General features: G+C 47.1%; 2 protein-coding genes across 3 annotated transcripts in view; one reads left to right on the top strand and one right to left on the bottom strand.

The window, feature by feature from the left end:
• The window catches only part of PPIE (peptidylprolyl isomerase E), a 154,118-nt gene that overhangs the window by 53,092 nt on the left and 76,562 nt on the right, over window positions 1-24,464 (top strand). The window contains exon 9 of one of the 2 annotated variants that reach the window (XM_029570968.1): window positions 22,686-23,372. The exons of the other annotated variant lie outside the window; for it this stretch is intronic. Within the exon in view, the coding sequence (XP_029426828.1) occupies window positions 22,686-22,819 (134 nt within the window). The 3' untranslated portion in view covers window positions 22,820-23,372. Of the gene's footprint in view, window positions 1-22,685; window positions 23,373-24,464 lie in introns of those variants that run through there. 2 annotated transcript variants of the gene reach the window in all.
• LOC115072939 (bone morphogenetic protein 8B-like) overlaps window positions 1-24,464 on the bottom strand; it is a 39,718-nt gene that overhangs the window by 2,854 nt on the left and 12,400 nt on the right. The window contains exons 2-6 of the mRNA XM_029570963.1: window positions 12,879-13,071; window positions 12,640-12,788; window positions 10,473-10,667; window positions 10,070-10,149; window positions 9,832-9,942 (exon numbers count right to left, since the gene is read on the bottom strand). Of these exons, the coding sequence (XP_029426823.1) occupies window positions 9,832-9,942; window positions 10,070-10,149; window positions 10,473-10,667; window positions 12,640-12,788; window positions 12,879-13,071 (728 nt within the window). The remainder of the gene's footprint in view (window positions 1-9,831; window positions 9,943-10,069; window positions 10,150-10,472; window positions 10,668-12,639; window positions 12,789-12,878; window positions 13,072-24,464) is intronic.

The raw sequence follows: 24,464 nt of genomic DNA, 5'->3' as shown, positions 1-24,464 counted from the left end.
GTGTAAGTCCTGGGGCTTGAAAAAATGGGTGGGGCAGGGGCGTGGCCAAAGGCCTCTGCATGGCTGCTGGGGCAGGGGATCGTACGCCGGCAGTTGGCCAGCACGTGCAAGTTACGCCTACCTCTGGCAGGCGTAACTTGTGATATAAAGGTACAGGGTTTGTTTTTTTTTGGGCTGGGGGGTGGGACAGGGAGGGGAAGGTGTGGGAGGGAATGGGGAAAGCCAGCTGGTCTCCCCGAGGGCTCTGCGCATGCAAGGTGCACTACTGTGCACCCCCTTGCTGTTAAGCGCCGCGCCATTTTTTATGACTCTTATGGCCAGGGAGACAAGAACACTTAGATTTTTATTGAAAACATAATTTTTTATTGAACAATATAAGTATTCTTGGGAAAGGCTGATGCCATGCCTCTGACAACCTAACCACTAGCATCTCATCGTATACAGGAAGTGATCCTTCTTTTATAGATGACATTCAATATTGAACAAGGGATGAAGATTCTAGAGATTTGTGACTGCCCAACGAATCATTTACATAGGTTGTCATGTTAACAGCATGACGTGACTATCTCTGAACTGCCCTGATTAGTTTTCCCAGGAGGTGGGGCCCATTTACCATGACTCTCTAGATACTCCTGAGAATAGTGCCTGAAGCTCCAGCCGTTGATTTCTTCTTTGTATGACCTAATGAATAAGCATCATCTTGGAGCCAGCTTGACCGTGCCTGTCCAGCTGAGTTCTGCAAGTCACTTTGAGGTCACAAAGGCTAAGAGAGCAGAGGATTCTGGGGCGGTCACAGTTCTCCATGTTGGTTTTCTGTTCAGGCACGTATCATTGCACGCGCCGACCCCTGATTTTATAACATGTGCGTGCATGTTATAAAATCGGGTATATGTTTGTGCGTGCCGGGTTGCGCACGTACCTTTTAAAATCTGCCCCTAAGAACATAAGAGATACCATATGAGGTCAGACCAAGGGTCCATCAAGCCCAGTATCCTGTTTCCAACAGTAGTCAAAGTGACTGTTATGGGAGTCATTACTATGTGTAACAGTATTTAAAGAAGGTCGTCGATAAATGACAAAATATATACAAACATATAGAATTGGCTTGGTAAATGAGGAATTAAACTTTCTGAAAGGTATATTTACTCAGTGGTGTAGACTATCATTATAAAAAAGCTGAAAGCATAGATACCGAGGCTAAGAAAGAGAGAGAAAGAAACAGAATAGGCGGAGAGGGAAGGGAAAGGCGAGAGGAGGTAAGGTAACTAACGGGAGGGATAGCTGAAGTGAAGGCTGCTTGAAGAGCCATGTTGTGAGGTTCTGTTTAAATTTCTCATAGCATGAGGCATATTATTCCATAAAGAAGGGCCAGCGGTGGACTTCAGTCTCATCAGTTTGTGTGAGGGAGTGTGTAAGGTAGCTGCGTGTTGTTTTCTGGTGGGTCTGGCTGTGTTGTGGAAGTAGAGGTGTTCCTTGAACCATTGCATGGCATTGTTATGGAGGGATTTATGAATTAAAGTGAGTGTTTTATATTGTCCTATTTTTATTATTAATCTGGATCTGGCGGCAGAATGTGAATGCGACGGCATTTAAACTTCTCATTTTCAAAGTTCAGGAAAAATAGATTTTCATATGCTACAACAGTCCCTGAAGCAGCCTGTTGCGAAACATACGTCGGACTGGACTGCATAAGTATCGTCTGGATCTGGATCTGAAGCATGGTAACACCATCTTCACGGATAAAAATATCCTCCTGAACAGTTTGATCTTTAAAACGCGGTAGCGCCACCGGCAAACAAGGGAAGTACCGTCTCACGTTTATCTTTTAAAAAATTTATGAAAAAATAAGAAAAAAAACACGATTAATAATAAAAATAGGAGTTGAATGGACTGATGATTAAATGTGACCCGTTGCGGTTTAGACTCAGACTTACTGCCGACAAACCGTGGGTGTTATGATGGTCCCACAGCTATAAATAAATAAATGCACAAGAACGGAAAAATTGTAGTTTGTAATTGAAGTCTCCCATTATTACTGCACTACCAATTTGGTTAGCTTCCCTAATTTCTCTTAGACAGTAAAATGCTATCTCACCATCTTGACCAGGTGGACGGTAGTATACTCCTATCACTATAGTCTTCCCTGACACACAAGGGATTTCTACCCATAAAGATTCAATTGTGCATTTAGTCTCGTGCAGGATGTTTATCCTGTTGGACTCTGTCATCCCGGACATAAAGCGCCACACCTCCTCCCGAGTGCTCCTCTCTGTCATTGCGATATAATTTGTACCCCAGTATAGCATTGTCCCATTGGTTATCCTCTTTCCACCAAGTCTCTGAGATGCCAATTAAGTCTGTCATCATTCACTGCTATACTTTCTAATTCTCCCATCTTACTTCTTAGACTTCTGGCATTAGCATACAAACATTTCAAAGTTTGTTTTTTGTTTGTATTTTCATTCTGCTTTTTAATTGATAGGGATAAGTTAGAATTTTTTAGCTCAGGTGAGTTTTTAGTTACTGGCACTTGGACTACTTTTCTAATTAATGGAACCTCACTGTCGGGATTCCCTAATTCTAATGCATCATTAGTATCCTTTGAAGATACCTCTCTCCGAACCATGCGCTGCTGAGCGACTGTCGGCTTTCCCCTTTGTTCTAGTTTAAAAGCTGCTCTATCTCCTTTTTAAAGGTTAGCGCCAGCAGTCTGGTTCCACCCTGGTTAAGGTGGAGTCCATCCCTTCAGAAGAGACTCCCCCCTTCCCCAAAAGGTTCCCCAGTTCCTTACAAAACTAAATCCCTCTTCCTTGTACCATTGTCTTATCCATGTATTAGAACATAAGAAACTACCATGCTGGGTCAGACCAAGGGTCCATCAAGCCCAGCATCCTGTTTCCAACAGAGGCCAAACCAGGCCACAAGAACCTGGCAAGTACCCAATCACTAAAAAGATCCCATGCTACTGATGCAATTAATAGCAGTGGCTATTGCCTAAGTAAACTTGATTAATAGCCATTAATGGACTTCTCCTCCAAGAACCCATCCAATCCTTTTTTTGAACCCAGCTACACTAACTGCACTAACCACATCCTCTGGCAACAAATTCCAGAGTTTAATTGTGCGTTGAGTGAAAAAGAATTTTCTCCGATTAGTCTTAAATGTGCTACTTGCTAACTTCATGGAATGCCCCCTACTCTTTCTATTATCCAAACGTGTATTAAAACGCCGGAGCTCTGCCTAATGCTGGGGCCATGTGCGGAAGAGTTGGATCTTGGGGTAATTGTATCTGATGATCTTAAGTTGGCCAAACAGGTGGATAAGGTGGCAATAAGAACCAGAAAGATGTTTGTCGGCAAAGAGAAAGGAATGATCAGAAAAATGGAGGTGAGATTGCCCCTGTATAGGTCTCTGGTGAGACCTCACTTGGAATAGTGTACAATGCTGTAGACCGCATCTTCAAAAGGATATAAACAGGACGGAGGGAGGCTACTAAAATGGTCAGTGATCTTCAGCCTAAAGCATATGGGGAGAGACTTAAAAATCTAAACATGTAGATCCTAGAAGAAAGGCGAGAGAGGGGAAATATGATAGACATTCAAATATCTCAAAGGTTTCCATGCACAGGAGCTGTTTTTGTTTGGTTTTTTTTGTTTGTTTGTTTTTGTTTGTTTGTTTGTTTTTCCCCCCAATGGAAAGGAGACTCTAGAACGAGGGTCATGAGATCAAGCTGAAAGGGGGTAGATTCAGGAGTAAGCTTAGGACATTTCTTTACAGAGAGGGTGGTGGATGTGTGGAACAGACTCCCAGTGGAAGTGGGGGAGATGTAAACAGAATCTGAATTCAAGAAAGCCTGGGATAAATACAGGGGCACTCTAAGGAAGTGATGAAAATTATAATGCTGCATTAATTGGCTGTATGGGCCGACTGTCATGTTTTTATATAATAGTCAAAATCGGTAAAGCAGAGACTTTGTAGGGCTGGTGTTGCTTATTTGAACCCAGGGCAGAAACTAAGGGATGGGAGTGAAACTGTCATAGCCAGCTTTAGGAGGAGACGCTTAAATACATTTGCTATAAGAAATTGCCATCAAGCCCAGCATCCTGTTTCCAACAGAGGCCAAACCAGGCCACAAGAACCTGGGCTCACTTGTTAGGAGGCTGTGATGTCTCATGGGCTAGAGCCTATTCCAGATTGTTCCTTGGAGTCTCTCTTAAATACTGAGTCTAGGAGTGTTCTGGCGACTGACTAAAGTGCTGAGGAACAGGGTAAATCCTTGAATCAATGTCTTGCCACAATTGCCAAGAAAACAACCTTCTCAGGGGCAAGTAATGGATGCTATGGAAAAGTGAATGAGCCTCTGCGGTTCATAACTGCCACCTACCTCCATTGCCAGAGACTCATCCTGTACACCTAAAGTCTTGAAAGGGCACTTCAGAAGCCAGAGTTGGATTTGAGGGCTGTTCCTTAATTTTGTCTATGCTTCTGGCAGACTACAACCCAATGATGGGGCTTAGAGAGCAGGTGCCAGTAGAGGTTTATGGTTTTAAGAGTCACGTCGTTGGTGTCTCTTTTTGAAGGGAACAACCTCAGCTACAGAAAATTAAGGACATGGCTAAGGGAAAGGAATAATCTTCTCTCCCAGGACATCTTTCTTTCTCTTCCCCTAGAGGTGGTTACAGAAGATGACAACGCTTCCAGGTGCTCCAACGCTTCCAGGTGCTCCTAGCTGCCTGTCCAATGCTTCCAGGTGCTCCAACGCTTCCAGGTGCTCCTAGCTGCCTGTCCAACGCTTCCAGGTGCTCCTTAAGCCCTAGCCTTGAGGCAGTTCTTGCGGAAGAAAGCTCTGACTCCCAAAGGGTAAGGTCCAAGTGGGCCCAGTCCATGGCCGGTAAACAAATGAAGGCCGGGCAAGTTCCTCCTCTTCCTTCGGGCTTTAAGCTATGGCCATGATCCCTCATTTGCAATTATTCAGGAATTTTTCTAACCTTCCCTAGCCCAATCATTTTTCATTTCATTTATTGAAACTTAATATTGTGCTTGATAAAAACATTATTCAACCGTTTGGTTTTCTATTATTCAATCTAAGGGGCAGATATTAGAAGCTACGTGCGGGAGTAGATTTGTGCGCGCAAGCTGATGCGCACAAATCTACGCCCGATTTTATGACACGTGTGTGCAGCCGTGTGCATGTTATAAAATCCAGGGTTGGCGCACACAAGGGGGTGCACGCCGAGGCCTAGGGGAGCCCTGATGGCTTCCCCGTTCCCTGCGAGGCCTAGGGGAGCCCTGATGGCTTCCCCATTCCCTTCCCTGCGAGGCCTAGGGGAGCCCTGATGGCTTCCCCGTTCCCTTCCCTGCGAGGCCTAGGGGAGCCCTGATGGCTTCCCCGTTCCCTGCGAGGCCTAGGGGAGCCCTGATGGCTTCCCCGTTCCCTGCGAGGCCTAAGGGAGCCCTGATGGCTTCCCCGTTCCCTTCCCTGCGAGGCCTAGGGGAGCCCTGATGGCTTCCCCGTTCCCTTCCCTGCGAGGCCTAGGGGAGCCCTGATGGCTTCCCCGTTCCCTTCCCTGCGAGGCCTAGGGGAGCCCTGATGGCTTCCCCGTTCCCTTCCCTGCGAGGCCTAGGGGAGCCCTGATGGCTTCCCCGTTCCCTGCGAGGCCTAAGGGAGCCCTGATGGCTTCCCCGTTCCCTTCCCTGCGAGGCCTAGGGGAGCCCTGATGGCTTCCCCGTTCCCTGCGAGGCCTAGGGGAGCCCTGATGGCTTCCCCGTTCCCTGCGAGGCCTAAGGGAGCCCTGATGGCTTCCCCGTTCCCTTCCCTGCGAGGCCTAGGGGAGCCCTGATGGCTTCCCCGTTCCCTGCGAGGCCTAGGGGAGCCCTGATGGCTTCCCCGTTCCCTTCCCTGCGAGGCCTAGGGGAGCCCTGATGGCTTCCCCGTTCCCTTCCCTGCGAGGCCTAGGGGAGCCCTGATGGCTTCCCCGTTCCCTGTGAGGCCTAGGGGAGCCCTGATGGCTTCCCCGTTCCCTGCGAGGCCTAGGGGAGCCCTGATGGCTTCCCCGTTCCCTGCGAGGCCTAAGGGAGCCCTGATGGCTTCCCCGTTCCCTGCGAGGCCTAGGGGAGCCCTGATGGCTTCCCCGTTCCCTGCGAGGCCTAGGGGAGCCCTGATGGGTTCCCCGTTCCCTGCGAGGCCTAGGGGAGCCCCGATGGGTTCCCCGTTCCCTGCGAGGCCTAGGGGAGCCCTGATGGCTTCCCCGTTCCCTGCGAGGCCTAGGGGAGCCCTGATGGCTTCCCCGTTCCCTTCCCTGCGAGGCCTAGGGGAGCCCTGATGGCTTCCCCGTTCCCTGCGAGGCCTAGGGGAGCCCTGATGGCTTCCCCATTCCCTGCGAGGCCTAGGGGAGCCCTGATGGCTTCCCCGTTCCCTGCGAGGCCTAAGGGAGCCCTGATGGCTTCCCCGTTCCCTGCGAGGCCTAGGGGAGCCCTGATGGCTTCCCCGTTCCCTGCGAGGCCTAAGGGAGCCCTGTTGGCTTCCCCGTTCCCTGCGAGGCCTAGGGGAGCCCTGATGGCTTCCCCGTTCCCTGCGAGGCCTAGGGGAGCCCTGATGGCTTCCCCGTTCCCTTCCCTGCGAGGCCTAGGGGAGCCCTGATGGCTTCCCCGTTCCCTTCCCTGCGAGGCCTAAGGGAGCCCTGATGGCTTCCCCGTTCCCTTCCCTGCGATGCCTAGGGGAGCCCTGATGGCTTCCCCGTTCCCTTCCCTGCGAGGCCTAGGGGAGCCCTGATGGCTTCCCCGTTCCCTTCCCTGCCTAGGGGAGCCCTGATGGCTTCCCCGTTCCCTGCGAGGCCTAGGGGAGCCCTGATGGCTTCCCCGTTCCCTGCGAGGCCTAGGGGAGCCCTGGTGGCTTCCCCGTTCCCTGCGAGGCCTAGGGGAGCCCTGATGGCTTCCCCGTTCCCTGCGAGGCCTAGGGGAGCCCTGATGGCTTCCCCGTTCCCTGCGAGGCCTAAGGGAGCCCTGATGGCTTCCCCGTTCCCTGCGAGGCCTAGGGGAGCCCTGATGGCTTCCCCGTTCCCTGCAAGGCCTAAGGGAGCCCTGATGGCTTCCCCGTTCCCTGCGAGGCCTAGGGGAGCCCTGATGGCTTCCCCGTTCCCTGCGAGGCCTAAGGGAGCCCTGATGGCTTCCCCGTTCCCTTCCCTGCGAGGCCTAGGGGAGCCCTGATGGCTTCCCCGTTCCCTTCCCTGCGAGGCCTAAGGGAGCCCTGATGGCTTCCCCGTTCCCTTCCCTGCGGGGCCTAGGGGAGCCCTGATGGCTTCCCCGTTCCCTTCCCTGCGAGGCCTAGGGGAGCCCTGATGGCTTCCCCGTTCCCTGCGAGGCCTAGGGGAGCCCTGATGGCTTCCCCGTTCCCTTCCCTGCGAGGCCTAGGGGAGCCCTGATGGCTTCCCCGTTCCCTGCGAGGCCTAAGGGAGCCCTGATGGCTTCCCCGTTCCCTGCGAGGCCTAGGGGAGCCCTGATGGCTTCCCCGTTCCCTCCGAGGCCTAGGGGAGCCCTGATGGCTTCCCCGTTCCCTGCGAGGACTAGGGGAGCCCTGATGGCTTCCCCGTTCCCTTCCCTGCGAGGCCTAGGGGAGCCCTGATGGCTTCCCCGTTCCCTTCCCTGCGAGGCCTAGGGGAGCCCTGATGGCTTCCCCGTTCCCTTCCCTGCGAGGCCTAGGGGAGCCCTGATGGCTTCCCCGTTCCCTTCCCTGCGAGGCCTAGGGGAGCCCTGATGGCTTCCCCGTTCCCTGCGAGGCCTAGGGGAGCCCTGATGGCTTCCCCGTTCCCTTCCCTGCGAGGCCTAGGGGAGCCCTGCTGGCTTCCCCGTTCCCTGCGAGGCCTAAGGGAGCCCTGATGGCTTCCCCGTTCCCTGCGAGGCCTAGGGGAGCCCTGATGGCTTCCCCGTTCCCTGCGAGGCCTAGGGGAGCCCTGATGGCTTCCCCGTTCCCTGCGAGGCCTAAGGGAGCCCTGATGGCTTCCCCGTTCCCTGCGAGGCCTAGGGGAGCCCTGATGGCTTCCCCGTTCCCTGCGAGGCCTAGGGGAGCCCTGATGGCTTCCCCGTTCCCTGCGTGGCCTAGGGGAGCCCTGATGGCTGCCCCGTTCCCTGCGAGGCCTAGGGGAGCCCTGATGGCTTCCCCGTTCCCTGCGAGGCCTAGGGGAGCCCTGATGGCTTCCCCGTTCCCTTCCCTGCGAGGCCTAGGGGAGCCCTGATGGCTTCCCCGTTCCCTTCCCTGCGAAGCCTAGGGGAGCCCTGATGGCTTCCCCGTTCCCTTCCCTGCGAGGCCTAGGGGAGCCCTGATGGCTTCCCCGTTCCCTGCGAGGCCTAGGGGAGCCCTGATGGCTTCCCCGTTCCCTGCGAGGCCTAAGGGAGCCCTGATGGCTTCCCCGTTCCCTGCGAGGCCTAGGGGAGCCCTGATGGCTTCCCCGTTCCCTGCGAGGCCTAGGGGAGCCCTGATGGCTTCCCCGTTCCCTGCGAGGCTGCTCTGAAATTGGAGCGGCCTCGGAGGGAGCTTTCCTTCCACCCCTCCCCCTCACCTTTATTAAAGAAGTTGCGCCTGCCTCCAGGCAGGCATAGGTTGCGTGCACTGGCCTAGACGCCCTACGGAGGTCTCTGGCCATGCCCCTGCCCTGGACTGCCCATGCTTTGCCCCTTTTTTCAAGCCCCGGACATACACGCGTCAATGGGCCTATGCAAAATAGGCTCGGCGTGCGCAGGAGTGGGTTTAAAAGGGTTAACACACGTATATTACGTACTAAACCCTTTTAAAAGGGAACAAAATTATTTAAAAAAAAAATCCTAAAAATACAAAAAATTTCACATCACTTAAAAATAATAAACAATTACTAATTCCAATTCCATCTTTAATCAGGGTCTTATTTACATAACTTTAAAGGATCATCATCCTGGAATTCTTCACAACAGCATTAGATATTCTCAAATGCCTTGGTAAAAAATGAAGACTTCCTGCCTTTTCTAAACCTGTGAGCAGAATTCCTTTCAGAAAAGGGAAAGTGGAAGGGGTCACCAGGCAGCACTTGCACTAAGCAGGGAGTGAAAGCCAGGTGTGGGAATCAAGTGCTGCACCCAAGTCTTTCAGCCTCCCTGCAGAGGCCTCTGGGTATTCTGGCAATTTCAGGCCTGAACATGGAGGGAACACAGGTGCATGTGTGTGTGCATGTGTGTGTGCATGTATGTGCATGTGTATGACAGTGTGCATGTGTGTGTGCATGTGTGTGTGCGTGTGTGTGCATGTGTATGACAGTGTGCAGTGTAAATTTCCTACCAGGGTGTTAAGAGAGAGATCCTTGCAGCTCCAAGCCTGCCCTCAGCTCTTCCCCTAATCCTTGTGCGACAAAGCCTGCGTTTCCCTCTTTCTCTGCAGAGACCCTTTGGGAATTGCCTGTATTGCTTTTCATCTTTTCTTTCTCCTCTGCTAGTGTTGTTGCTGCTTGCAGGACAGCACTGCCCCCTGGTACCGGTACTGGACACAGTACATGTGCTTGCTTCCAGCACTTGCCAAATATTTTTCAAAGTAATAACGAAAGCTTGGAATAAATAGTAAGTACTTATTTGCTTTAGGCTGCTCTAGCTGTACTGTTTTTCCTTCTTGTGATGGATGGAGCTTGATCCATTTTTCCAGTGGTGGGAATTGTGCAAAGTGAATAGTGTGCACTACATACGGATTTAGCAATTAAATACCAAGAACTATTTAGAAAACAAAATTGTGATTTTGAGTGAACTGGAATTCCAACATTTCTTTTAAGAGGAGGACATGGTACAACCACACGTGCTGCGGCTATGTGTACTTACCAGGGACTGCAGGATGGCATGATTGGTTGCATTCATGCAGGAGTCCAGTGGAAAAGCGCATTCTCCTTCGCAGTAATAAGCAGAATATCCCTGAGGAGCGATCACCCAGTCCTGAGAACACAGGCCACTTTGTTTAAGTTTATGCCTTATTTGTTATTTATCATTAACTTCATTAGCATTTCATGTAGGATTTGTTTTTTTGGAGGGGAGATGATAGAGACACCCAAGAACAAATTACCAGCCATCCAAGGTCACGAAAGCTGACATAGAGCTCATGCCTCCTACACACTTGTTTGCCTTCTGTGACATGGATGTGATCTGCAATAAGGTAGAGAACATCAGATAATGTAGTTACTTCCATCATTTCCATCATATGCAAGACTGTAACACATGCAGCTTTCATGTTATATCCCCTCCCGGCATAATCATTTCAGTGAGGGTCCTTGGGCTGGCTCTGTGCAATCAGGGCCTTAACGCTGGCTAATAAGTGTTGCTTTTCTGTACTGTCCCCATCCTGCTGCAGCAGCCCAGCTCTGGCCAACCTAGGGATCAGAAGCCCTGCAGAGTCGGGCCAGGCTGGCCCTAGCACTTTCTTCATTATGACTGCCAGCTGGAGAAAAGAGTTTACGCAAACTGCATACCAAACCCCCCTGGGAGTTTGTTGGTGGGTGGTAAGTCATTGGTTTTCTTCTGCTGCCTCTTCTTCAGCTGTTTGGCAGCCCGGATCGCGCGGATGGGACTCTGGCTTGCTTGGAAGAATGTGACCATGAAAGGTTGCTTGGAGCGTGGACCCCTCCGGCCCAGTAGTCCAGCTGATCCAGGATCCACACTGTGACCTGTGAAAAACAATTTCAAACCAACTTACTGTGTCATGAGCAGATTCGTTTCACTGAATAGGGTTTGGTGTGGTTAAGGAAAAATAAATACAACTTTATCTGCAGCCTTCGCATCCTTTTTATTTCATAACAAGCCTCTCTCGACTATAATTAGTGATATAGATGTGATAAATGGATTACATGCATCTTATTTCATGCACTGTGAATATCACTTATAAGAACATAAGAACCTGCCATACTGGGTTAGACCAAGGGTCAATCATGCCCAGCATCCTGTTTCCAACAGTGGCCAAACCAGGCCATAAGAACCTGGCAATTACCCAAACACTAAGAAGATCCCATGATGCTGATGCAATTAATAGCAGTGGCTATTCCCTAAGTCATCTTGATTAATAGCCATTAATGGACTTCTCCTCCAAGAACTTATCCAAACCTTTTTTGAACCCAACTACACTAACTGCACTAACCACATCCTCTGGCAACAAATTCCAGAGCTTTATTGTGCGTTGAGTGAAAAAGAACTTTCTCCGATTAGTTTTAAATGTGCCCCCTGCTAACTTCATGGAATGCCCCCTAGTCTTTCTATTAGTCGAAAGTGTAAATAACCGAGTCACATCTACTCATTCAAGAACTCTCTTGATCTTAAACACCTCTATCATATCCCCCCCTCAGCCGTCTCTTCTCCAAGCTGAACAGCCCTAACCTCTTCAGCCTTTCCTCATAGGGAAGCTGTTCCATTCCCTTTATCATTTTGGTCGCCCTTCTCTGTACCTTCTCCATCACAATTATATCTTTTTTGAGATGCAGCGACCAGAACTGTACACAGTATTCAAGGTGCGGTCTCACCATGGAGCGATATAGAGGCATTATGACATTTTCCGTTCTATTAACCATTCCCTTCCTAATAATTCCTAACATTCTATTTGCTTTTTTGACTGCTGCAGCACACTGAGCTGACGATTTTAAAGTATTATCCACTATGATGCCCAGATCTTTTTCCTGGGTGGTAGCTCCTAATATGGAACCTAACATCGTGTAACTACAGCAAGGGTTATTTTTCCCTATATGCATCACCTTGCACTTGTCCACATTAAATTTCATCTGCCATTTGGATGCCCTGCAATTTATAACAGTCCGCTTGTGATTTAACTACTTTGAATAATTTTGTATCATCCGCAAATTTGATAACCTCACTCGTCATATTCCTTTCCAGATCATTTATAAATATATTGAAAAGCACCGGTCCAAGTACAGATCCCTGAGGCACTCCACTGTTTACCCTTTTCCACTGAGAAAATTGACCATTTAATCCTACTCTCTGTTTCCTGTCTTTTAACCAGTTTGTAATCCACGAAAGGACATCACCTCCTATCCCATGACTTTTTAGTTTTCTTAGAAGCCTTTCATGAGGAACTTTGTCAAACGCCTTCTGAAAATCCAAGTACACTACATCTACCAGCTCACCTTTATCCACATGTTTATTAACCCCTTCAAAAAAAAAAAGAAGATTTGTTCATAGAAACCTGTTTGTTACCCCTTTTATGAGCTGGCAGGCTCTTCACTGACTGGGTTGGTAGAGATGGGGTTTACATACAATGCATGATGCTTTTTACTTTTCAAAGCCATTGATTGAATGCTTGCCCTGTAATCTTTATTCACACGTGAGCATGCTCTAGGGTTTCCCCATTGATTCCTCTCAAGGCAGAGTGAAGAGAAGGGAAGTCTGTGTTTTTGGGCTTCTTACCTTTAGTTTGCACTTACATAAATGAGCTTTCCCTGCCAGTTTTCTATAGGAGATTGATATGGTGTAAGGAATGCTGTAGATGAGGTCATGAGTGCATTATGTGGCTCAGAGCTGGCTGGCTCTGCTGCAGCTTTGAATAACCGCTTTTTTTAAATGCGCATCAATTTCGGTAAATGGAATCCTTACATTGTTCTGAATCCTGTTTAGAATAAGAGTAAAGGCCCCTACCATCCTGCGTCTCCACGTAAAGTCTCAGGCCCAGGTTATACTTGGGATTCAGTAGCCAATGGTTACTGGCAGCTGTGACATCGAAGACCAACCAGCCCTCCTCCGCAGCCAGGATGTCCTGAAGGTCCAAGAGATGCAAGTCAGACTCCCTGAGGAAATAACAAAAACAGAGATGAACCTAGCTGCTGTCATTGTATTCAGTTCTGGTGCTACTTTTGCAGGTAATACCCAAATGCCACCTGTTGCTGTGCTCTCTGATTATCTGGTAAATGCTGATGTGAAGTGTTTTGTTGACACGATGACCAGAACTGCGCATCTTGTAAATGCGGAAGTCGGCGGCAGTCACAGACTCCCCTGCTGGAATCTGGGTCAGGTCAAACTTGAATTCCTTCCAGTATGGCTTCTGATAAAATGCATCTCTGTCGTGTTCAACTGTAAGAGAAGGGAACTGGATGAGCTTCACACACACAGAAATAATAATTTAGTTTTTAAATCTATTTTGCTATCCATCTTCCCCAGGATCTCTGTTTGAAAGCCATTGCTGTTCTTTCCTTTTATTCATAAATAAACTTCAGAAATGACTTTCTTATTTGCTTAAAGGTTGTGTTTCTTCCTTTGTATTTATAGAAGGGTCACTCGGTACAGACTGTGTACTCGGCCAGTGCTCTGTTGAGCTGAAAGAGGCCACATAGATAGATAATGTGACGGCAAACGCAAGGAGGATGCTTACGTGCATGCAGAGAAGCACAGCCAGGAGAAAGAAAGAAGTGATAATGAGCCCCTGTTTGGAGTATTTTGTACCGTTGTGGATATAAACCAGATGGAGTCAGTGCAAAGGGCGGCTACTAAACTTGTCACCAGTCATTGTCATAAAGCTTGTGGGAACAGGCAAAGATCTAAACATGTATCCCCTGGAGGGAAATAAGGTAGCGAAGTTTAAATCTATTGCAGGAATAAAGGAGGCTGTGGAACATGGGGTCATGGGATGAGGGTGGAAATTATAAAAAAACAACCTATATGTATATTTCCTTATATTAAGGGTGGTGGACACCTGTGGATGGGGTAGAGATAAGGACTATCAGAATTCAAGAAAACATGGCACAAACAGGATCTCTGAAGGATAGGAAGAGACTAGAAAGCTGAATGGGTACATTGGATGAGCCTATGTTGAATGTTTTACCTCTGGAAGGATGAAATAAGGGAAAACTGTTTTTGTTTTAACCTGCTTGTTTGCAAGGGTTGCTGTGGCTTCTTACAAGCTTATTCTACTGAACTGGAATCTAATCCTTTGAATGCCAAATCTAATTTACTTTGATTCTACTTTTCTGACTGACAGCCCGATCCAGTAAAGTCCGTGGGAGAGCGGACTAACGCCCGCTCTCCCGGCGCGCGCACCGGCGAGGGGCCGGTGTGCGCGATCCAGTATTTAAATTAGGCGACGCGGTGCAAACGAGGAAAAGGAGGCGCTAGGGACACTAGCGCGTCCCTAGCGCCTCCTTTTGGCCTGGAGCAGCGGCTGTCAGCGGGTTTGACAGCCGACGCTCAATTTTGCCGGCGTCGGTTCTCGAGCCCGCTGACAGCCACGGGCTCGGAAACCGGACGCCGGCAAAATTGAGCATCCGGTTTTCGGCCCGACAGCCGCGGGCCGAATTCAAAATTTTTTTTTTTTTACTTTTTTATACTTTTGGGGACCTCCGACTTAATATCGCTATGATATTAAGTCGGAGGGTGCACAGAAAAGCAGTTTTTACTGCTTTTCTGTGCACTTCCCTGGCGCCGGAAGAAATTAGCGCCGACCTTTGGGCGGCGCTAATTTCTTAGAGTAAAATGTGCGGCTTGGCTGCACATTTTACTTACTGGATCGCTCGGGAATACCTAATAGGGCCATCAACATGCATTTGCATGTTGAGGGCGCTATTAGGTGCCGCGGGTGGGCCGCGTGTTTTCCTCCCCTTACTGAATAAGGGGTAAGGGAAAACACGCGTCCAGAGCAGGGTGACAGTGCACTCCGACGGAGCACACTTTACTGGATCGACCTGTTAATCAGAAGGGTTTCTCCCCATCACCCTGTTCAGTAAAAACTGAAGGAAAGAATTGGTTTTTCTGTGATTTTTCTCTGCTCTGAATACCCTTTTTAGCCCATGGTCATCTAGTGATCCAGTTGACTATTACTCCATGATATTGTGACCTCATCTTCAGTACCGTGTGCAGTTCTGGTCACCATATCACAAAAAAGACAGCAGAATTAGAAAATGTACAGAGAAGGGCGACCAAAATGATAAGGGGAATGGAACAGCCCCCTATGAGGAAAGAGTAAAGAGGTTAGGACTTTTCAGCTTGGAGAAGAGACGGCTGAGGGGGGATATGATAGAGGTGTTTAAAATCATGAGAGGTCTAGAACGGGTAGATGTGAATCGGTTATTTACTCTTTCACAAAGTACAAAGACCAGGGGAAACAGTGAAGCTACTAAGTTGTAAATTTGAAACTAATAAGAGAATATTTTTTTACTCAATGCATGATTAAATTCAAATCTGTTACCAGAAGATGTGGTGAAAGTTGTTAGTGTAGCTGTGTTTAAAAAAAATGGTGGGCAAATTCCTGGTGGAAAAGTCCATAAATTCATTATTAAGTTGGAGTTGCACAAATTCACTTCTTATCTCTGGGATCGGCAGCAGCTGTTTTACTTAATATTCTCTGCTCCTTGGAAGGCCTTTTATGTTTCACTATATTGTCTGATAATTGTTATCTTTTACTCATTCTATTCTAATATGAGGGGGTATTAGTTCCTGAAAGCTAATTGTTGGTCCAAAAAAGGCAACTCCTATTTTGTTATTAATCTTTATTTCTGTAATCTTGATGATCAGCTTGCTCCTTTCAGGTTATATGGAATTACTGAGATTTATTATTAAAAGCTCCTCTTGACTGCCCTCCCTCCCTCCCACCCACCATTATATCAGAATACGGCTATGCTGTTCCTTATCAGAGCGAGAGCCCCAAGCAGTGACATCAGGACCACATACAGACAGCACCTGATACAGCTAAAGCACAAATATGGAGGAATGAAGCTGAAAGACCCATTTATTCCAAAGAAGTGTAAACAAAAAATGACATAGAAATAAAAGTATCCAGGAGAGCAATGGTTTCCATATATGACCCTGGACATCCCCCACATAAGCAGCATATTATAGTCCTAATGTGCAAATATTTCTCCTCCATATTTGATGCAGATATCCTGAGAACTGCAAATAGGCTGGTGCTGAGAGGGTGCAATCTGCATGTCGGCACAAGTTACAGTGCAGCTCTGGGCTATGCTGAAATCTTGTGCTGCGAGTTACTGTACATTTATAAATTAGGTGGGACTGAGGGAGCTTTGTGACTGGCTATGGGCACCTCGTTACAGTTAAATGGGTCATGGCTAGAGTTTTCCTATCAGTGTCTCAGACATGTAAAGGAATTCAGTTAGAATATTTATTTGAGAAGAAACCAGCAAAAAACATTTTCAGAGCAAGATATCAATTCCAAGACAGTCTTTAAAAACAAATCTCTCTGCTGCTACTGGCTTTGACCACAAGTTACATCTTAAAAAAGCCTGGGCGGATGTGGGAGCACGTACTGTTCTGGTGGTGTGGATCTGGCAGCCAGCGATGAACAGCTGTGCTGTGCAAGGATGTTACGGATTACTTTTTATAATGAGAAACCTGCATTTTGATCTCGCCATGTAGAAAGAAAGAAAATAAAAAGCACCACCCTAGCAGCAGCTGAGCCAGTACTGGAAGCCACCAAGCTCTAATTTTAATTTCATGGAAAGTAGTGAACTTACAAAATAAATAAGCCACTGACCTCCAGTAATATCCAAAATGCACTAACAATTGCTGAAAATATTTAAGGATTGTGTTTCTAGTTTAAGAAATGAATAAGCATAGCACATATATTAGCTTAGTATAACCCTCTGGAGGACATTTAATAATACTTCCAGACTCTTAAACTGCCAGTAAAGAACCTGAGCACGAGAATCATTGTATAAAGTCCGAAGCACAGGGAACGGCTGGCTGCAGTGCCTTATCCTGTTTCTGCTCATTAGTACTTGATTTCAGTAGCATCTCAGTTGGATGGATTTTACTTTGGAATGGTTCGACTTCACCTCCGGAATAGAGAGGTTGCTGCTCTCCCAGTGTCACTCCCTGGGCAAGTCACTTTACCCTCCGTTGCCTCAGCTACAAAGTTAGGGGGTCATTTTCTATCCCTATCGCACGTGAAAAGAGTCTTTTCGCATGCGATAGCTAGATGGGGGCGGAGTCAGGGCGGCGTCGGCACCGGAAGAGGAGTCGTCGGGGCGGCGCCAGTAGCGCGCCCAATAGCACCACCTTTCACAGTGGCGCTATTGGGTGCGAAAGCCGGCAGCGATAACACCGCGGTGGTGCGATTGCTGCCGGCTTTTGCAGGCCTGCCCCCCATTACTGCGTGATTCAGGAAGGCGTGCGATTTTAGAAAATCCAGGCCTTAAATTGTAAGCCCTGTGGGGATAGGGAAATACAAGCAAGTTTGCTTACCGTAAACAGTGTTTTCCATAGATAGCAGATGAATTAGCCATGCTGTATGGGTACGTCCTCCGTGCCACTAGGTGGCGGAGCTCTCAAAGTCTAGTAAAATCTTTTAGCTAGGAGCTCCCTCCCTCCTGTATCCTGACAGGATTACCTCAGGCTCCTCAGTCAGTATCAAAGCAAGGTAAGCATGCTAGAACTGTCCGGGGAGGCAGGCGGGTCAGCATGGCTAATTCAACTGCTATCTACGAAAAACACCGTTTACGGTAAGCAAACTTGCTCTTTTCATGTAGATAAGCAGCTGAATTAGCCATGCTGTATGGGAGTCCCCAGCTGAAGTATTGAGCGTGTAGATATGTGAGTAGATAGAGATATGGAATCGGATGCTCAATACTATAGGATAGGCGGACACTTCCTATTATTGAGTTGAAGTAGAAGTGTTTTTTGTTAGGATTATCCGCCCCATCTTTGCATCATCTTTGGTTTGTTTGTCTAAACAATAATGAGATGTGAAAGTGTGCAGAGTTGACCATGTAGCTGCTTTACATATGTCTGAGAGAGGCACATTATGAAGATATGCTACAGCGGCAACCATCGCTCGCACTTGGTGGGCTTTGGGTGTGGAGGATAAGGATTCTGAACGTTTTAGATAGCAGAAACGTATACCATTAGTTATCCAGGATGATAAGGTTCGTTTAGAAATGGGACGTCCTGGAGCATTTTTGATTGTATGAGAGGAAAAGTTGTGAATTTCTATTAGGAGACTGAGTTCTGTTTTTGTAATATGCAAGCGCACGTTTGCAGTCCATTGTATGTAGATGTTGCTCGCTATCATTTGCGTGCGGTCTGGGATGGAATGTTGGCAAGGTGATGGTCTGATTTAAGGGAAAGGCAGAGACCACTTTTGGAAGGAAATTAGGGTGTGTACGTAGTGTCACCTTGTTGTGGTAGAATTCCAGATAAGGTGGGTAATAAATTAGTGCTTGAAGTTCACTGATTCACCTTGCAGATGTAAGGGCGACTAAGAATAGTACTTTCCAGGATAGGTAGCGAAGATGGCAGCTGTCCATTGGTTCAAAAGGTGGTAACATAAGTTGTTCAAGCACTGAGTTAACATCCCATGGAACTGGTGGTTTCTTTAAGGGGGGGTCGTAGATGCAGAACACCCTTCATAAAGCGAGAAATAAGGGTATGACAAGCTATTGACTCTCCATTTAGAGGAACGTGGTAAGCTGCTATAGCACTAAGATGAATACGAAGAGAGGCAGTGGCCAATCCCTGAGTATAAAGTAGATGGAGGTAACTTAGAAGAATTTCTGGTGGACACGTTAGTGGGTCTGCATTCGTTGAGGAGCACCAAAATACATAACGTGCCCATTTGCGGTGGCAGTTTTGGCATGTTGAAGGTTTCCTGGATGCGATTAAAATATCTTCCAGCTGTGGAGAGAGGTTCAGATTTTTGAAGGTGATCCTTTCAATCTCCATGTAGTGAGATTCAGTGATGCATGGAGTGGGTGGAGCATTGATCCTTGCTGTTGGGTGAGGAGGGTTGGGGCATTCCCCAGACTTATCGGTTTGCAAATTGATAGTTGGACCAGATAGCTGTACCACGGTTGACGTGGCCACGCTGGAGCGATGAGAATGAAGTTGGAATTGTCCTCTATGCATCTCTGTACTGTTAAAGAGATCAGCGGAATAGGAGGGAACGCATAAAGAAGGTCCTGAGACCAGTCCAGGAGGAAAGCATCTTGTGCCATCCGGTATGTGCTGTGATATACTGAGCAAAAGAGGTCGACTTTTTTGTTGTTTTCTGTCGCAAAGATGTCTATTTGGGGAAGACCCCAAATGGAGAAGATTCGATTGGCTACAGCTTGATCGAGTTCTCACTCGTGGGGGTAAAACATTCTGCTCAACTTGTCTGCCTTTGAATTGTTGATTCCTGGTAGATAAGTGGTTTGAAGAGAGATCGCCTTGGAGTGAGCCCAGTTTAGAATCTGTATTGTTTCTCTGCACAGGTTTCATGAACCTGACCCGCCTTGCTTGTTTATGTAAAACATTGCCACTTGATTGTCGGTGTGGATCATGACTACACGGCCTAATAAGGTGTGCTGAAAAGCTTGCAGGGCATATTTGATAGCTCACAATTCTAGGAAGTTTGTGATAGTTGCGTTCGTGGGTGGACCACAACCCTTGAGTCTGAAGGTTGGAAAGATGGGCTCCCCATCCTCTGGGGGAGGCATCTGTCATAAGAATGAGTTGGTATCATAAGGGTCTGAGAGGTGAGCCCTGTGTCAATGCTAGTGGAGTTAGCCACCAACGGAGGTCTATCTTCATATAGGTTGTAAGTTGTACAGGTGTTGATAAGGGACTTAGAAACTGAGACCTTTGTTTTTTCAGGCCCCATTGTAGACGATGGATGTGCAGTCTCGTGTATGGGACCACATGGATGCATGCTGCCATATGAACCAGTATGGTTAAGACTTGACGGGCCGACGTTTTGGCAAGTGGTAAGAGTCGTTGAGCCAGTGTGGTGAGAGCTAATGCTCGAGGTTGTGGCAGGAAAGCCTTGTCTTGAATAGTGTCTATAGATGCCCCTATAAAGGTGAGCATTTATGTCTGTTGCATATGTGACTTTTCGTAATTTATGAGAAGACCTAGATTGTCTAGGCAGTTTATGGTTTGAAGCAACCTGTTCCTCAAGAGGCCTGGATTGGGGGCTACTAAGAGCCAGTCATCGAGATAGGGAAATATTTGAATCCCTTGTTTTCGTAAGCGTGCCACGTCTATACTCTGGGTGCAGATGAAAGACCGAATGGTAGAACCTTGTATTGGAAGTGTCTCTGGTCCACTTAAAAACAGAGGTAAGTCCGAGATTTGGGATGCATTAGTATGTGGGTGTATGCATCCTTTAGATCTATGGAGCACATCCAAACCCCCGGTTGTAGGAAGTGGAGGATGGATTTGAGAGAAGTCATTTTGAATTTCTCTTTCATTATGAATTTGTTGAGGGAGCAGAGGTCCAAAATAGGATGGAGTCCCCCTGATATTTTTGGGAATGAGGAAGTATTGTGAATAGAAACCCTTGTGAAGTTGGGAGGGAAGCAACTCTCGTATGCAGCGGTGATGGAGTAGCTGGTATACTTCCTGAAGGAGAGTTTCTTTGTGAGATTAAATTTTTGGTACCACTGGATGTGGTAGCATGGGAAGGGATGAAAATTGAGAGAATATCCATCTCATATGATGTTGAGGACCCATGAGTCCGAGATTATGGTGCTCCATTGAAAGAGAAAATGGGACAGCCATCCTCCAACTTTCTGGTCGGGTAGTGGTGGCTGTGTTAGCCCTAAAAACTTTGTTTTTGGGAGGTTGAGGATCAGCCGCTTGTCGAGGTTGATGAGGAGCACGTGGTCATTGATGAGGTATTGGTTGTTGGTAAGGCTGTTGACGTGGATAGTGTTGTGGCTTGTAGGTCGGATAAAGATGATATTGTCATCTGGGAAAAGGTTTCTTATAGAAACCGAAGGGTCTTTTTGAAGTTGATGTCTCGTGTTGAGTTAACGAGAGTACTGCCACTTTCTGTTCCTTCAATTTGGCAACAGTCTCTGTTAGTCTGTTGCCGAACAAATTGTCTGGTCTACAGGGAAGGTTGGCTAGTTTTTCGTGAACGTCGTCACATATGGCACTAGATTGCAACCAAGCCAGTCGTCGCGCTGCGACCACATTAGCTGATGTCTTAGCTGAGGTTTCAAATCCCTCGTAGATGGATCTTACAAGATAACGAAGACCTTCCTCCATATCATAAAATTCAGGTGGAGTGGTATTGTCAAGTGATGCCCGTTGTAATATAGGCTTTAAAGACTGCAGACATTCAAAAAGACATTGCGCCACATAAAATTGATGGTTTTGTATTTTGGCGTTGAGGACTCCTGACTGGTAAGCTTTTTTAGTGAAGTCATCCAAAGTTTTATTATCCCGACCTGGCAGGTTATTAGAATGTAGCCTGGTTTTTCTTGCTTTTTGCATGGTTGATTCTACAACCACTGAAGGGTGTGGTATCTGTACATTGGTATAGAAAGGTGAATCACGGATTCTATATTTCAAATCTGTTTTCCTCGCAGTAGGGGTAGTGTAGAACGGTGAGTCCCAGGACTTTTCCAATAGTGCCTCTAGAACTGGATGGGAAGGTTGTGCCGTTGGTTCAGCAGGAGTGTCAAAGATTTTAAGTACGACAAACATTTCTTGTCTGGGGCCTGGTATCTTTTTGGTTTTGACGTCCAACCGGAGACCAACTTTTTCTAAAAATTGAGAGTATGTTAGATCTTCTGGCGGGGAGATTGGCTCTGGTGGTAACTCTTGTGGGTCAGACGGGTACCCCGTTGATGACCCTGGGGAAGAGTGTGAAGATGAAGTATCAATCGGTAGAGGCGAAGGGGCTTTAGGTAATGGTTTTGGTGCTGGTCCCGATTGAGGGGACGAAGGCCTCTCTCGTAGTTGAGCAGGAGTGTTGCTTCTCCACGGATTGAAGGAATTGAGATAAAATGTTAGTAATTTGTAAGATAGTATTGGAAGCCGACGTTGATGGTGTCGGCTCTGGATGTATATCTAGTGGTAGCTCCCCTGGCTTAAGGGAAGGAGTTTCTGGAGCCTCTGAAGTGACGTCTTCCACAGGGGAATGAGTCGGCAGGGTGTGAAGTGGCTCTGGCAAATCTGAGAGTCCACGGTGATGAGATGTTTCCGAAGAAGCAAAGGAAGAAAGCGATTCGGATCTTCGTGAAGAAGATGGACTTTCTTCTATTGATAACACTAAAGTTGAAGGACTTCTTTTTCTTTTGTGTCCTGTGTGTTCTTAGGTGTATAGACTGGATGTGTCAGGAGCATCGGCCGTAAAGGCTGTGCACCGTGTTGCTTCGGCATCAACGCAATATCTGGAGTGCATCGATGCGTCAGTGCGTGGAGTTGATGCGATGGAGTGCTGGTGCGTCGATGTTCCTTTGACGCTTTAGATCTTCGACACGGTGAAGTTTCTTCGATGTCACAAGGCATCGATGCATGTGACGCAGATTGAGTCCCTGATGTATCTCCTGCGCTCTGCGCGTGTTGGGTCAGTGATTTTTTAGTTTTCTTTGGACTGGGAGGGTCCGCAGATGTAGCCCTTCGATGACCCTGGGCTTTTGGAGTCGACTGCGGTCCCGGGGCCAACTTAACTGACGATTCAGAGGGGGCATACAAGCTCGATGCTCCTTGTCTCAAACGGGTGATTTTTTCAGCCCTCTGGCGCTGTGCCTGTGGGGACATGCGGCTGCAGTCCGGGCAGTTAGGCTGGTCATATCTGGGACCAAGGCATAGATAGCAAAATTGATGTCTGTCTGTTACAGACATTACTTTTCCACATTCACAAAACTTAAAACCTGGTCTAGGTATGTTTAGTGAAGGGAGAATCTTTTGCCAAGGTATAAACAGTTTCCTGTTAGATTTTTTTCCTCAGAAGTTTTTTTTTTTCACAGAGAGAAGAGCTCCACGTGCCTTCAGCTGCACGGAAAAATATGGACTGAGGAGCCTTGAGGAGACATGGCTGGTGTGCAGGGAGGAACACCTCACCAAAAGACTTTGGGTTATCTTAGAGAGCTCCGCCACCTAGTGGCACGGAGGACGTACCCAGACAGCATGGCTAATTCAGCTGCTTATCTATGGGAAAACTACAATACCTGAATGTAATCCGCTTTCATGTATTTTATTAATTATTCACTTATTTATTTAAAGGTTTTTATATACCGATAATCGTATTGGTTTACAAATAACGTCTAACAAAGAAAGAGAAAATACATGGATCGATTTGGTTACGTGGAATGGTCAGGGAAAGGTACAGAACATTATATGCAGAGAATACATAACTGTTGAAGGAAAAATATATATATATATATATGTATATATATGAGAAACTATGTCCAAAGTGGTCATATTTGAAAGCAGATTACATGGCATGGTCTGAGAAGGTATGTAACATTATAATATGAACTTGTTGATAAATTATATATTATATAGTTGAAACTATATACAAAGTCATTTATTTATTATTTATTTTAGAAATTTTTATATACCGCGGCACGTTAATAACATCACCTCGGTTTACAACAAACAATAATTCAGCAACAGGCTTTACATTCTAAAGAACATAGAACAAAACATGTATCCAAAAAAAAATTCCATGTATGATAGAAAAACATATAATACAAATAAATAAGCCTAATACAAAATTAAACAAGCCTAACTTGGACAGTTAAATAGTAAGTAAGTATAAATAACTAGGAATTTTCAAACAATAGTAGCAAGGAGAGTCAATCTTGAATTCTAAATGTAGAGAAGTGTTGTATTTCAGGAGAAACGTATATAGATTACCAGGGAGTTGCCATGTAGAGTGAGGGCACCAGGGGGAGAAGGTAGGGGTTAGGGGTAGGCTAGCTTGAAGAGCCACGTTTTCAATTTCTTTTTTTAATTTGTGTGTGCAGGGTTCCATGCATAGGTCGGGTGGCATTGAGTTCCAGTTGATGGGTCCTGCTATTGAGAGTGCTCTGTCCCTAGTGGAGGACCGTTGTGTGGTTTTAGGAGAGGGGATGTGAAGGGTTCCTTAAAAGGCAGACCTGGGTGCTCTGTTGGGGGTGTTGAAGTAGAATGAGTCGTTTAGCCAGGTGAAGTTCTGGTTGTGTAAAGTTTTGTGTATAAGGGAGAGAGTTTTGTAGAGAATTCTAGAGGAGATCAGGAGCCAGTGGAGGTCTCTGAGGATGGGCGTGATGTCCTCTTTTCTACGGGTGGTGGTTAGAATTCTGGCAGGGGCATTCTGTAATAATTGGAGGGGTTTGATGGTGGAGGAGGGGAGGCCTATGAGGAGGGAGTTACAGTAGTCAATTTTAGCGAAGATTAAGGTTTGTAGGACAGTGCAGAAGTCATGAGCGTGTAGGAGGGGTCTAATTTTCTTTAATACATGAAGTTTAAAGTAGCATTCCTTTAAGGTGGATTTTATGAGGGCTTTTAGGTTTAATTGGTTGTCAATGATGACACCCAAGTTTGCGTAGGTGTTGTGAGATGGGGGCTGGGAGGGGTGAGGTGCTAAGAGTTTGATTATGGGAGGGCTGATTTTGAAGTGCCGAAAAGCAGAATATAAAAATCTAAATAATTAAGCAGCTGAGAGCCACAACACGATGGCTTTTTTCGATGCATGGAGGTGATGGTTACTTTCTAGGTTTTCCTGCAGGCTGCATGTACTACTGCCAGTTCTACTAAGCTCC

This window comes from Rhinatrema bivittatum, chromosome 11 (genome assembly GCF_901001135.1).
Source record: "Rhinatrema bivittatum chromosome 11, aRhiBiv1.1, whole genome shotgun sequence".
Lineage (NCBI taxonomy): Eukaryota > Metazoa > Chordata > Amphibia > Gymnophiona > Rhinatrematidae > Rhinatrema > Rhinatrema bivittatum.
Note: the sequence above shows the minus strand (reverse complement) of the source record. Positions and strands in the feature narration are given on the sequence as shown.